Genomic DNA, 16,088 nt, shown 5'->3' with positions numbered 1-16,088 from the left:
CACCATCATTCATCATTCACGAAAAACAAAAATGCTATGTGATACCTGTGTGCTATTAAATTATTCATTCTTGTTATCTGTATCTGTTACACCTGAAGTGAGGATTACTTCATGAAAGTTCATTAAATATGACAGGTCAGGTAACAGAATTACTTACCAATGTCAAATTGATCACTGAATAGGCAATCAGGCTCTATGAGGCTGTGTGATCACTGGAATACATTTAAAGAAGTCTGTATGATACACAGTTCAGTGAACTGGGAGCTCTCTCATGAAATAATCTTGCCCTAGGCTTCTGTGTCTTGATTATTCAGTCTTGATTAGCAGTATTCACTGGAAATTAAAAACCCACCAACTTTGTTAACGACTGCAGTAATGTTTTCTATAAAAAAATTAAAGATCTTGACAAATCATAAGAATGAATGTTTCCAGAATAATTACAGTCTTCAGGGGCTCTGGGAGTTAACGATTCATCACAAGGTTTCATCAGTGATTTATCTTAATAACCTGAACCATCAAAAAAGAAACGAGATCAGATTTAACTGACTGACTTTACGTTAATGAGTTAAACCTGAGGGTTTGGGATTGAAAATACAGCTGCCAGGCAGTAATATTTATCTACACAAGAAATGTAATTTCTCAATTTAATCTAACTTGGGACAAGTACCTGATATGAACAGCTCTGGCTTCTGCACTAATTACTTAGTGCTGTTATGAGTTCCATACTATGAGTTCCACTGTCATTTAACGCAAGACAATTTTAAAAGGTTTTTGTTAGTAATCTTACGAGGAGCATATTTCAGTAGCATGTTAGCAGCTTCACATTCATCCCTGGTTCACTCCAAAAAGCTGCCTGTTACAATCAGCTGCCAACTGCTGAGCAGTTACACTAAAGCAGCAGCAGAGTGCAGTTTGGCTCTGGAGGTTGAGTACCACTGATGACTTCCACTGACGTCACTGAAGTTAGCAGAATCAATGAATCAATCTTTTTAATCACTTCTCAAAGCGTATATTTTTAGAGAAGCTTTTTATTAATACTAGGACACTATTTTATCTGTTTTTATTATTATCATTATTATTGTTTTATCTTATATTATTATTGGGTATTTTATTCCATTGTATTTTTGTATTATTTTTATATTGTCTGATATTATTTCAATCCTGGTTCAACAATATAAAGCACTATATAACTTGAAAAGTGCTGTGTAGATACAGTTTATTATTTTCTATTATTATTACTACCTCATTCAACAGCACCTTGGCATCATTTACTGATAGCGATAGAGTGGGAACATTAGTTAGTCACTTTACCCGCCCAAATTTTCTCTGCAAGTCTCCAGTAACTTCTGACTTTAGTGACTGTTACACTACAGTATGTACGTATGTAACAGTACGTGTATTCAGCCAGGTTAGTCAAGCACAAATGAGAGACCAGAGCTTGAGTATCCTCCTGTGACATTTAGACTGAGCATGACGGTTACCCAGTTAGTTACAGTGGAAATTGACAATGATTAGTGTCAAACTGTATGCCGACATTGTTCAACAGAAGTCGGGTCTGTCTATGGAAACAATTCAAACATGTAATTTACGCTAGCATCACCCGAATGTGTCGATTAGCAGAACGAGACAAAACCAGACTGGAAGGCGAGTCCTTCTCCCCACTGGCTGGGGCCTTTTTGTGTAGCGTTTGCATGTTCTCCTCATGCCTACGTGGATTCTCTCCGGGTACTGGGTCTCCCTCCCACAATCCAAAGACATGTAGTTTAGGCTAATTAGCGGTTTAAATTGCCCGTAGGTGAGAGTGTGAATGGTTGTCTGACTCTGTGTGTCAGCCCTGTGATTGGCTGCCGACCTCTCCAGGGTGTACCCCGCCTCTTGGTTCAAAAATACTTACCATGCCAACATTAGCTTATTAGCACTTAATACAAAGCACAGCTGATGCTGATGCGAATGTCAGTAGTTTTGCAGGTATTTAGTCATAAACCAAAGTATTGGATCAAGTGAAATTTTGACCTGATGGAGGCACTAGAGGAAAAGTCAGCAGGCTTCATTCTCTGCGGTCCGTTAAATTTCAATTGCTGAGATATTTTAAGACTGGACCAAAGTGATGCACAAACCAACCAACCAACATTTCCAACCATTTCACTAGCAAGGCTAATGTGATTTTACATTATTTCACTGTCAAAAGCTTCTGACAAAGACATCATATAAAAATGTGCTAAATGGCATATTAATATTTGCCAAAACAGCACAATATCAATGCATGGTGCTACAGAATAATGGATCAGGACAGAGCTTGAGACTCATGTTGTGTCTGTAGATTTTTTGGTGGCACTCGAGTTTGAATGTCATTTTCATGGCCAACACTAAGAACACACTCAGAACACAGCTGAACATCGCTAAAGTAAGTAGTAATCTGCAACAAAGCAGCACAAGAAAGAATGGACAAAGTGGAAAATTAAGCTGCAGTGCACGATGCCACAGCTGAGGTTTTATAAAAGCATTGAGCAAAAGTAATTTGGGTGTATCATGAGACTTTAGCAACATCTATTCATCGTCACTTTGAATCTGGCTCCTTTATTTTAAGCATGCTTTCTCAGAGGTGATGTAGGTGACAGAGCTTTCAGTGTGTCCCTTCTTATGACAACAACACCAAGTACAATTAGGGTCAGATGAGGATATAGGAGATATATTTTGTCTATCTGCTGTGAGACATCTACTTCTGCAGTACATGTTGGTAAGAAACAGGCGGTAAAATAACAGAGAATGGGGTGAGAGTCAGATTAAGGAGGGTGCAAAGACAGACAGACAAATAACAGAAGCTGCTTGCAGGCACTGAAGAAACTGTGCTGTCTCTCATTGTTTGACATTTCCCTTAAATAGTTACATGATGCAAGTCACGTAACATTTTAATTAGAGATGGTTATATCTGATATTGCAACAACAGTAAAAGCTCATTTTCACACATCTCTGCTATTTGGCTTGTGTGATAAGCCAAAATGAGGAAAATACTGATTTAATTACCAACTATTTTTAATCTTCTAATTAATGCTATTTAAAGGGACAATCTCACATTTTGAGAAAAACACTTCTTTGCTATCTTAAACAGAGGCAGATGGAGGAACAGACTCTTTGCTGTGCATTCAATACAGAGATAGGGTCCAGGACAGTTAGCCTAGCTTGACTGTGGTGCTAGCATAGCTGCATCAGAAGTGAAAAAGAAAATGTAAATGTTAGTGTTACAGTTGCCTGGAGTGCTCACACACATGCTCACAGGTTGTGCACACTGACATGTTAACTAAGCAACTAAAAAATGAATTAAACACAAACTCGGACAGAAATTAAGGAAAGGAAAATAGGAAAGATAAACAGACATGGGCACTAATTACTAGCTGACACTGTGCCAGACATTGCTGCCTCCCTCCCAAGGGAACTACTGTAAAGGACGGAGTAACAGTCGATTTGCCTATAAATTGTCTCAGAAAGCCAGCACAATTAAACAAATTGGTAAATTCTTAAATGCTTGTGGCACTGCTGAGTCGACTGGACCAGAGGATGTGCACCTCTGAGTGACATCAATTTGGTTACTTGTCGATGCTGAAAAGTTAGGAGCCTTGGGCAAACTGGCAAAATGACAGGTCTCTTATCTCCAGGACGAGCACCTGCCCTTGGCCACCTGCGGACACTGCTCCCAGCTGTCAGCCACAATAGTGCCATTTACCCAATCTATGGGGCACTGCAATATGGCCAGGGTCACATGTAAATCCACACACAGAATCAGCCTTGTGTACTATGATGGGACTGCTACCTCTACAATTCGCCAGCAAATCAATCGCTGTTGGAGCAACTCATCGCATTTGCTCTCTGGGTCAGTGAGAGACGGTTGGAGGGTCAATTTTACAGTCTCTTGGCCCAAATTTATCTCTCTCCATAACTGATGTGACCAGAAAGTAAGACACTGGTCCCCTCCACGTTTTGAGAAGAACGGCATGGTACTGAGTTAATCTATCTCTCTCTGTTTTGTTAAATCTCTCCACCAGGCCATCTGTCTGGGGATGATAAATGCTAGTCTTGTTTTAATGGATACCCATTAATCTGTACAGCTGGTGCAATGTGCCTGACATAAAGGACTTGCATATGTCAGGCACATTTGGTGAATATGGGCTGCCTTGAAAATCCTCTCGCCAATCCTTTTAGGCACTGGCAACTGGTCAATATTCTCACCCGTTTGAGAGTCACAACTCTCTATAATAATTCTATATGGTCTATCTCTTGCCAAAACAAAGTGAAGGTGGGTGAGTACTGTGCCAGATTGTACTTGCTGACTATCAGCGTTGTGTATTGAAGTGAGACTGCTCCAACGGAAAATCTTCCATAGGTGAAAATTAAGAACATGAGGGCGCTCTGCCAAAGTCTCCACCCCTTTCCTCTCCCCCACAGGAGCAGCATCAGCCAGCTGTGTATCACCTGTTGCGACTGTGCTTCCTCTTTGTAGCTCATTGCCCCCTCGAAGCTGGTCAGTCAACCGAAATTTAGAAGGTGCGTAAGGTGGGAGCAAACTGAGCTCTTGATTATATGCCTGCTGCATGCACATACATATATAATGTGTAAGGTCACCATAAGTTATGCATGGGTATATGTTATGTGTACACATAACCTCCAACAATGTCTCTGGTTGCACAGGGCATTCATGAATCATGCGCTTTGACAGATTCTGGCTGTATGCAATCACAGCCAGAATCTGTCAAAGCGCAATATCTACCCCCTAGATCCTTACTGGTACTCAGTAGAGCCATTTATGGTTATTGCATAGGGATTGTTCCTGACACTATGTGACTGGTGTTAACTGTTCGTCAGAGTGATGGCTTGGTCGTTTTGGCGTACAGTGCTCTGTAGCACCTACCAGAGGGAAGAAGTGGGAACAGGTTGTGTCCAGGGTGGGATGGATCTGCAGTGATGTTTCCTGCGCGTTTCCTGACTCTGGAGATGAGTCCTGAATGGAGGGAAAACGAGACTGTGATGGATGTGCAGAGAACAGACTGAATCCCACTCATTCCCTAGTCACCCACAAGTTGTCATTACCTCCTCAAACATCTCCAGGAACGTCTTTAAGTCTGCCAGTCAATCTCCTGCGTCTCCTTATACTGGCCACCACTTTAACGAGGTTCCCTGTCTTTCTGGGGTTGCAGAAGCACACAGGGAAAGAGTAGTTATATGCCAGCACATTAACACAACTACCCAAAAAGAGGAACTTTTGGAGAGGAGATGAACAGACATGAGCGCCTATTGCCAATTGACTGCAGCACTGTGGGAGTCACTGCCACTTCCTTCCTCAGAAATAAAACCAACACCCAACTTTCACACCATGGCTGAAAGTATACTTGTATACTGGTGCCAGTGGATTGTGGTTTTTAACTAATATAGAAGCAGACTGCAAGACATTCAGACTAGAGGACTGGAAGCTCAATACCCAGAAGTTTTTTTTTCAGTGTCGTCTCAGCTTGAAAGGCAGCTCATATCATTACCCTATTAACATTACAGTAATTATACTGTAAGTGTGGGTAGAATTATAAATGCAGGAATATCTGCATGTTCATGTGTGGTATAGAGAGAGTGGAGGTGAGGGAGGATGACGAAGAGAGAGTGAGCGTGTGTGTGTGTGTGTGTGTGTGTGTGTGTGTGTGTGTGTGTGTACTATATGCATGTGTCTGTATGTGTGATCGAGATGAGGAGAGAGCGACAGACGAGGTGGAGAGTGGACTGAGAGAGCAGCACATTGTTCACACTCCACACAGGACACCAATCTGTGTTTCCACCAGGGAATAACAACAAAAGGAACACACTAGAGGTAAGAAGATTTATGCTCTTTGGAAAGCTAAATATCATGAGTTCAGGGATAAATCACTGTAATGTATATCTACTATCCATTATAAAAATTCCTCCATCATTCACTTATTCATATAGAGGATCAGCTAATTTATTCGCGTACAATATTTTGTATTCACCTTTTTTTTAAACTTTCTTTTCAATTCTAAACGTATTTCAACAGTTTGACTTTTTAATTAATAACTAAATGATTGATATCACATTTTGGGATTTAAATTGTTTACTTGATAAATTGGTGTTTCATATCAGGGACAGTGCACATTATTGGATATTTCTGTATTTCTGTTACATTAATATTTGTGCATGAAACCAACATAATTTGCTTTAGCTACAACACTGAGGCTATAATTTAATATTTGTCTCGTCTGTGAAGTTCAGTTATCTAAGTGGTGTCTTTCTGTTAAAGCCACTGCCAAGTTCAGCGTAACAGGATTGCGAGGGAAAGAGTCATTGAACTAAAACCAATGAAATGTAATTAGAGTACAGAATCTACATGAATGAATGCATCTCTGCTAAAAACACAAATAGGACCTTTGTTGAGTAGTCATCCCTCACCTAGATTCTGTTACCTCCTTTGTAACAATACCAAATACGAATAAATAAGTGTAACTGTACAAATAAAAAGTAAATGACAGTGACCAGAAAAGTACATCATCTTGGAGTAATAATTGTGAGGAGGGAGCATAAACATCTAATGAAGTCAGAAAAGGTGCAGCATACTTATGAAGATAGAGAGACAGAGATGTTCTGTGTCGTTAGTGCATCAAGTGATGGATCAAAATGTCTGCAGTGTTATTAAAGTGATACCTTAAGATGACTTGTGGGCAGAGAGGAGCGCCTGAGAAATTCCACATTCAGGTGTTGCACATTTCCTACAGACTGCTCTTGACTACAAAGTGAGTAAAGATAAGCAGAAGCAAGCGTTCATGCACTTAAACACATTTAGTCACAAAGCCACAAAGAAATAACATTTTTGACTCTCATATGAAGCAGTGTTGTTGATCTCAATGCAAAAGGTGGATCAGGTTGTTATTTTGGTCTGTTCACTTTTCTCTAGGCAGATTATGACATCTTTCTAGAGAAACATTAAAGCAGAGATGTTTGCACTCCAGGGATAAGAACTGACATGGGCACTAATTCTTACTAAGAATGTAAGATTTGTGCTGTTTTATTTTCTATGAAAGATGCACTATAGGCAGAGCATGTGCATCAGAGAACTTCCAGGAAAAGTATTGTTAATCAGAGATAATAACCAGGTTTATCAGTGGTGACAGACGGACTGTAGCCTGTTGTGAAAGGAGTGACACATAAATAGCGTTTTCTGCTATGTGCAAGGTTTCCTGCATTAAACCAATCCATGTTGAAATTCTGTTTTTTCATTTTTATTTTTCTTTGAATTATAATTTCGGTTGAAATAACTAATTTTGACTATTGCATGTCACAAACAATATGTAGTTGAAGGGCTCCTCTAAAAGTCGATGGCGGCGTGCTGTTGGTTTGAAAATGAGCGTTTTCTTCCACTGTTCCACTAATAGAAGTGTGGAATAGGTCTGGCAATGCACAGTCCGTTATTGATTATTTAGTTGTAAATATGCTTACTGATAAAAGCTGCAAACAATGATTATCCTCTCTGGTAGTAAAATTTAATAATATAATAATATAATCTAATATAATCTAACATGAGAGATTTCCATCTGTGGCCAACAAGGATCAAATGGGACAGTTTACAATTCTTTCCCTGACAGCCAATTTCTTCATCAGTTCTAGGAAAATGCGTGTTGTGATGTGTTACTCATTTGGGGTCAAGCTCAGCATCAAAATACATGGTTTTATAGTTGATTGCATATAAAACTTAGCATATTGCTGCATGGACAGCATTTAAAACAAACTGCAAGATGTATTAAGCATGAAAATATTCCAATACATCAAAAACAACAAAAGTATTGAAACTTTTATCAGAGATACGTGACTTGCAGATGAGGAAGATATGGTGTGTCATCCATAAATGCATCAAATCCACTGTAGATCCTGTTTCTTGCAGGACTGAAATATTCATTACAGTAGTAGATCTATATTTATAAAGCATACTATGTTATTCTCCGGAATATACATTGGACAGAATGCTAATATGCTCTTGCATCTTAAACCCCAAATCTTGTCTCTGAGCTTTCCATCTGCAGAAGATGCTAATATAATTATGCTAATTTAATAAACCATAATAAAACTCCTGTAAGTATGATGGGCAAGTAACCACTGGCTTGATGGACATAGTAGGAAAATCCTATTGACAAAAGAAGTTAATTATTGCACAGTAGGGGCTGCACCATAAAGCCACAAGGGTTTATGCAATTTGTTGTAATGATGTGGATGTGCTGCTACAATACACTGACAGCATGCCCTACCACTGATTGTGTTTCAAGCTCATTTTCTGTTTGGATTGAAGGCTTTAGACAACAGACGCAAAATGCATCCTGATGAAATACATAATACAGTAACTCTGCCAGAGACAGAAAAGACCTCTGACTGATATATGTACATGTATAGAAAAATCAATGTTTTGTTTTTCTGCTGCTTGCTTATTATCAACAGTCATTCATATGTAACAGAAAGGAAAGTGTTTCCCCATCTTTCTCATTATCCAGCTTTCCCTTGGAAAAAATGGCAGTGTTGTTACACCACCTCCTCGACCAGTTCTTTTTTTCTCCTTCGTCAGCACAAGCGTGACAGAAGGCAAATACTTTTTTTGGGGGGGGGCTAACGTCACTGCATCATATTGAAACGTCCCTTTGTAAATACTTCCCAGTAGTTCCTCTGCACATCAGTCAAATTTCCTTTACGTTATGAACTTACAAACCAATAATTTAACAAAATTCATTCATATGCAAGCAGCCACTTAATGATGGAATTATCAACAAGACAGATGTTCTGAATCTTGTCCAAGTTCCTATAAAGCCCTTCACCCAGGAATATAATTATTACCAAATTACTTTGCTCCGATTGGAACTTCAAAAGCCTCCAAAGGTTATATACGTAATGAGTCACTGCTTTCTGATGTGGGTTCCTTTGAACAGCAGGTACAGTATTTCTCAAGGACACACTGCTGGCATTGAGAAACTGCTGAGTTGTCCCTGTAATGCACAAGCAGTGGCCTAAAGGTTAGAGAAAGGGCACAGGTTTGATCCCTATACTGGCAGGATACAACTGGTCGGGGTAGTGAAAGAGCAGCGTTAGCATGCCCTAATTACCACTGTTGAGGTGGCCTTAAAGGAATAGCTTTTCACTCTCATGTCTGTGCGGTAAATTTAAGGCTATTGCCAGTGGTCAGTTAGCTTAGCTTAGCACAAAGACAGGAAACAGGGAGTAACTGCTAGATAGACAGATAGATAGATAGATAGATAGACAGATAGATAGATAGATAGATAGATACTATAAACACAAGGAGGCTGTAAAGGTGGACTAGTGAGTAGATGACTTTCCGTGTTCAGCATGAAGATGTTTAATATCCTCGACAACCACTGTAGTCTCATTTAGCCACTTGTTAGCAACTGCCTTTTTTCAGCTGTATTTAACATATTTTATGCCGTAGAACAAAACATGAAAATCTCTTCCCACAGAACTTATTTCAGGCATCTAACCAAAAACCCATTCAAAAAAACAAAGAAACCGAAAGTGTAAAAATGCTGCAGCACTCTTTGTACAGATTTCGCAAAATGTTGAACTATTCTTCTATGCAAAATCACAGTGCAGCTTCTTAGGTGCCAACAGATCAGAATAAATAATAAACTGAAATATGAAGAAGAATTATTTGGCACAGGATGTGACACATAATAGTGACTCATTGCTGCGAGTACATGCAGTACAATTAACAGAATGGATCTCTCTATTGGGAAAAAAAAATCAGAACAGCAACAGCGCTATTATGTACTGAGTCATTCAGGGAATGAAGCCTCCACCACTGCCACTGCCACTCTTCACCCAATGAGCATCAAAGTGTCAAGGTAATGGAATTTTAAAAAATGCAGAAGACCTTTCATTGCAGTCTTTAGGAGTGCTTTTGCTTCCTCCTGCGTATTCACCCCCATTCCACTGTGCTCCTGCCAGTGAAACATCTCCACTGATTGGGCAATTCAAAGAAATACTAAAATGGATTAAAGGCATACTATGCAGGATTTGTATAGACTCATACAAAAATAATCCCTCTTAATCATCACGTATGACCCACTAGATGTGTGAGGAGCTACTCAACAAGCTACTCTAGTGGAATCCCAGAACAAAAATATAGAGCTGAAATTACCATATTATGGGAGGCACTATGGCCGCGATTGGAAATAGCCCCCAATAAATGTGCTATTTACCCCTGCTTGATTAATGTTTGCTAAAAACTACATTACCCAGCTGTTGTAGCATTTAAAAAAAAACAAATAGAATTAAATATTTGTAATCCATTTTAAATATGCATTAATTGAATTCGTTTTTGGCCACTTTGGGGGCAATGCAACAAGCTGTAAACACAACACTGACACAGAGCAACATTAGAATTCATTTGGATTCTTCTTTCAGGCAAACGTCCAACATTCATTTTCTTTTCAGCTCCACCAAGTCCAGAGAAAACTATTGGTCTTTGAAGCATTCACCAGCTAGTCGCTAACGTTATGTCTCCTTTGGTGCTGAGCAGGTAGTTTTCAGTGGGTTTTTAGAGCTTTTTTAAATTAGAACAGCTGCAAAACAGCTCTAATGAGAGTGGTGACACAGAACTAAAGCAGTAAAGCCATAAAAACAAAACAATGAGTTGAGATAATCTAACACGCTCTGTAGAGCTGAGGGTAACTGCAGAGTCAGTGGTAATTATCTCGGAGTTGGTCGTATCTTCAAACGACCCCTCTCAAATTAAACTTGATTTCATGCTTGATAATATAAAAATATTAATTAGAGCAGGTTTAAAGGTTTATGTCTTTGTAGGAACAAATTGACTTTGGACCAGTCCCAAATCCATGGTTTTCCGATCATTGACCATAAGACAAATATAGAATAACACCAGGCTCAGGCTCAGTCTTATGTCTCTCACTATAGCACCTCTCATTGCAGATTAGTCCAGTCGATTGTATTTTGTGGCTGGCACCAACAAAACAGTCTCTCTGATGTTTACTTTGCAATTAGTTTCAAGGAAATTCTGCATATATGCGTTCATTGAAGCGCAGAGGCAAAGGTTGTAGAGATTCTGAGCTCTACTACAAGGGCAGGAAACAGATGGCACTTCAAGCTTATTCAATCACTTAGTCTTTTGTTTGCTGTCAGAAGTGAATTCAAACCTCATTGGCAGAAACAGCAGTCACAGCTAATCTAATTCAGAGTTTTGGGAATTGATCAGGAAACATAGAGAAGAGAGATGAATGTCAAGATGTGAAACAGCTCCTTCCCTATTTGTGCTGACACATTTGCAGAAATCGACAAAACTTTGATTACTGTTCAACCATAATTAGGAATCTATTTTGCAGAAAAAACGTTACCCACAAAAAGTTTGCTCTAAAATGGCCTTTGATACTGATTTCTGTTTCATCTTTTTTTTTTTTCTCATATAGCGAGTCTGACTACTTCAGCAGGATGTCAGCCTCTTACAACTGCTCTTTTGATCTAAAGGCTGAAAAAGGCGGGTGGCTTTGTCCCCTGGGGGAAAATTGTGCCAATCTGACCTCTGGCGTGAACAGCAGCCACAACAATCTGGAAGATGCATGTCTGACAGAGGAAGAGTACCTGGAGAAATATCTGGGGCCTCGTCGATCGTCTGTGTTCCTTCCCGTCTGCCTCATCTACCTGGTCATCTTCATGATAGGTGTGGTAGGGAATGTGCTGACGTGCACTGTCATCGCACGAAACAAAGTGATGTGGACGCCAACAAACTACTACTTGTTCAGCCTGGCTGTGTCAGACCTGCTGGTGCTGCTGCTCGGCATGCCATTAGAGCTGTATGAGCTGTGGCAGAACTACCCCTTCCTCCTGGGGAAGGGCGGCTGCTACTTCAAAACGTTCCTATTCGAGACTGTTTGCTTGGCGTCTATCCTCAACGTGACGGCACTGAGTGTGGAGCGTTACATTGCTGTGGTGCACCCGCTACGTGCAAAGTACGTTGTCACGCGCACCCATGCCAAGCGGGTCATCCTCACAGTGTGGGGTGTGTCGGTGTTGTGTGCGTTGCCTAACACAAGTCTGCATGGGATCGACATCCTTTCCAGTCGCTCCTTCGGCCCTTCTGGGAACATAAGTGTGGAGATCCCTGACTCTGCAATCTGTACTGTGGTGAAACCGCAATGGATGTACAACCTGACCATCCAGGTGACCACCTTGCTATTTTTCTTCCTGCCCATGCTCACCATCAGCGCTCTCTACATGCTCATCGGGCTGCAGCTGAAGCGGGAGAAGATGCATCAGGCGCTGGAGGCGAAGTCAGGCTTTGGACAGGACAGCTTCTGTAACGTCCGAACACAGCAGCAGAAGGCACGTCGACGGCAGGTCACTAAAATGTTATGTGAGTATCAAAATCTGATCTTCTTTTTTCCTTTAATCTTACCCAGAGCTGTGTGCCTAACTCTCCTGTAAGCAAACTACTAAGGGTTAGAGACAGTTAGAGCCCAGTTGATACTAGAGTTTTGAGGCTGATACCAATATTTGAGAGTTTTGATGATGTTGTGATGCTCAGAAAAATGTATTCATTGTTTTACAACCGCCTTTTCTAATGATTGTGTATGAGGAACATGCTTTTTGGGACAGTGTGCACCACATGATACTGCAGTACCCTGTGAAGCCACTATGCCAAAATCACCTGACAGCCCAGACTTGTTCCTGAGGGCTTGCTTTTTAATAAAAGGGGGACCACCTCACCACCTAACGAGCGAAACTGGGCGGAGTCATCGGCTCTCATTTATTTTCTGAGAAGAGGTAAATCCCTCGCAAGGAGCACCATAGGGAGGACAGCGGCGAGAAATGGTCTCAAATAAATGCATTACTTCAACGATTAGTCCGTCACTTTGTCAAGAAAAAAGTAATGGTGAACAATTTTAATAGTTGATTAATATTTCAAGTCATTTATCAAGCTAAAAGGGCGTCTTAAATGTGAGGTTTTGTTGCTTTTCTCTGTTTTATATTATTGAATATTGAACTTTCAGTCTGAACTTTTGATTGATTGAACTAAGTCATTTGAAAACATCACATTAGGCACTTGTGATTGACCTCTTCACTTTTTTCCACATTTTACAGATTTGTTTTGATCAATCAAACAACAGTAATTAAACTGTGACCTAAAAGGAAAGGACAGTCAAGCACACCTGACATCTGCTGCCTTTTAATGTACATTTATATTGCAGCTGCTGTACCCATCTGTATCATGGGGATTAACCATTAAATACATTAAATACTCCCTGTGTTATCACTGTTTCATATGTTGATAAAGGTGTAATCCATGAGGCATTACATTCCCCCCAAACACATCTGACTGAAAGTTGCTTATGATCATGAATAAATAGTGATGATGAAAGGTGACACCAACCATGCAAATAATATTAGCCACTTTCCTCCATATGAAACCAAGACATTCAGATCTGACAGGGTTTGTCACGGACATATAAGCTCATATAAGCTTACAGCCTTCGTGCTTTTGTATCGCTCAGAGGTGAAGGTGAAGGCAAATTTAGAGGTCGACATTTTTCATTATGCATAAGCATGAGCTGTGTGAAGATATTAATCTGTACCTTATCTTAACATGCTGTGACATTGATTTACATGCTCTCAGATGCTTGGCTGTACAGGCACTTACTTGCAAATGTAAAACAAAATAAAACGGATAAATAATCTTGCAAGACTTGTTTTACTCAGATGTCACTTTGTATGATTTATTGAATTCTGTTTCAGCACAATCATGTCATGTCCACTGCCGTGCTCTAGTATTTCTTTTTTATTGTCTGTCTGTCTGTATCTGTGTGTGTGGGCATGGCACTCCGTCTCCTCACTCTCCCGACTCCCGATTACCTGCCCACCTGACACCTCTCAGATCATCAGCCTTGCAGTATTTCAACCCCGGCTCTTCACCTACACAGTGCCAGATCGTTATCTCGACTAGCCTCCGTCCTTCTTCCAGTCCACCTGCCATGTGGTTTGTTAGCCTTGGGTTAATAAGCCTGCAGCCTGCCTGCATTGAGCCGTCTAGCCCGCCACCTGCCTGTCCTGAGTCAGCCTTCAATGTCATCTTTCGAGGGTACTTGCCTGGACATTTTCACGGGACCCAGTGGAGGCCACAAAGGACAACGTGGTCATCATGGCTCCCATTGGCAGTCTCAGCTGCCCAGCACCCCAGAGCCTCAGCCACCCAGCATCCCAGAGTCCCAATCGGCCACCCGGACTGAAGCCCTGCCTGATTCCTAGTCAGCCAAGCCCACCGACGCCAAGCACAAGTTGCCTGATTCCCTGTCACTGTACATTGGATATTTTGATGTGCGTATGAAGTGACTATTTTACCTCTAGCCACACAGTCAGATGTCTTGCAAGCTCAGTTGCATGTATTGGACCAATCAGCATGGGATCTATGAGATGGTTACATGAGTCACCACCTCTTGAAACTCTCAAACCTCAGGAGACTTTACGTGTTACAGATGTACAATAAAGCATGACTCAGCATGGCCTATTTCTTGCGTAAATGAAAACTGATTTCAGTGAGTAGTTGCGTGGTGCGTTTGGTATAGGGCCAGTATCATGTTTATATCTGTGAGAAGGGGATATATAGAGATAGATATATATAGATAGTATAGCCTTTAAATATTCTAACCCCCTCCATGGATTTGTGATCTTGTGTTTGAAAACATTTTTTTGTTGTAATTTTCTCCAATACTCAAAATATTACCACAAAAAAAGTTTTAAGGATACTTTAATTTTCTTTCTAATTACTGCTATTTTACAAAGGAATTATTCTAAGTCATGGCTGTAACAAGCCTTGCTCAAACAAAAATGAAACCTCGACTTTGTCAAACTATCTTCCCTGGAATGTAAATGCTGCAACATTTGCTTGTTAGGGACAACCGCATAAGTTAGCATTCTGCCCTAACAAGCTGCATCAATTCAGATCTTCAAACCAACGACACACTGATTCTCTAGTGTAAAACTGGAATCTTTGAAGGAGCTTGCAGGGAGCAGTACAGCCTTTTCAACATCATTGCAGTCTGGGTTTTTTTTCATGGAAATCTTTTATAAAAAGCTGCTAAATTGAGTCTTTTTGGGCCACAATAATCCCTTTCAAGAACTCTGTGAGACAGAATAATTTCTCCCACAAGCACATTCCCCAATAACTTTCAAACCACAATGGGAGTGGTGAAAATGTAGGGTTCTCCTCCTTCAGTCTTCATGCACTGTTTTTATTCTGCTTTTGGTTTCTGATCATGTGTTGAAATTATGACTGGTGTTTCATTTATTTAACACAGGGCTAAATCAAAGGCTGTGTGCCCAGGACAGAATATCTCTGCATCACTGACACACAGCCCCCAGAGGGACAATTTAATTGAGACCAGAGAGAGCATGTTGGCAACATCGATCAATGTACTGCTACTAAAATCTCCATACCCATGCCTTCCATTGTCTCTTTCTCTCTGTCTCTGTTTTTCCAGTCATTTTAGTGGTGGTTTTCGGGATCTGCTGGGCCCCGTTTCACACTGACCGCCTCATGTGGAGTTTCATCAATGACTGGACTGACAACCACCTGGAAGTCTTCCAGTACGTGCACATCATCTCCGGAGTGTTTTTCTACCTCAGCTCAGCAGTCAACCCAATCCTGTACAACCTCATGTCCACACGTTTTAGAGAAATGTTCAAGGAGGTCATGTGCCATCGGCCACATCACATCGCTCCCAGAAAACACTCGCTCAGTGTCACCCGAGTGACGCTCCGCAGCACCCTAAGTGATGCGCCGCTCAGCAACGGAGCCGCTGTCGTTGAAGCTGAGGCAGATGATGGAGAAGTGAGGATGAAAGATGAGACCACTTTTTCATGTTAAAAAAAGAAGTCATGGGAGACATATTGTTGGTAGGATGGTATGGTGTTTAGAAAGACTGTCCCGCTTTGAGCCACTGCATCCATCTACTGTCATCAACAAGAATGCCACATTGAGTCACCTGGCAAACCAAGCGTTTGCCAGCGTAACACCCAATGTTCAATGTTGAAAAGCA

At 40.8% G+C, this 16,088-nt stretch overlaps 1 protein-coding gene across 1 annotated transcript; it reads left to right on the top strand.

Annotated features, from left to right (window-relative positions):
* Positions 1–11,487: 11,487 nt before the first annotated feature.
* nmur1a (neuromedin U receptor 1a) lies at positions 11,488–15,916 on the top strand. Its single transcript, XM_070909303.1, has 2 exons — positions 11,488–12,409; positions 15,531–15,916. The coding sequence occupies exons 1-2, from the start codon at positions 11,488–11,490 to the stop codon at positions 15,914–15,916; spliced, it is 1,308 nt and encodes a 435-aa protein (XP_070765404.1).
* Positions 15,917–16,088: the final 172 nt, after the last annotated feature.

The sequence above is a fragment of the Enoplosus armatus genome, chromosome 7 (assembly GCF_043641665.1).
Source record: "Enoplosus armatus isolate fEnoArm2 chromosome 7, fEnoArm2.hap1, whole genome shotgun sequence".
Taxonomy (NCBI): Eukaryota; Metazoa; Chordata; class Actinopteri; order Centrarchiformes; family Enoplosidae; genus Enoplosus; species Enoplosus armatus.
The sequence above is the reverse complement of the archived record's forward strand: the minus strand, read 5'-3'. Positions and strand labels throughout refer to the sequence as shown.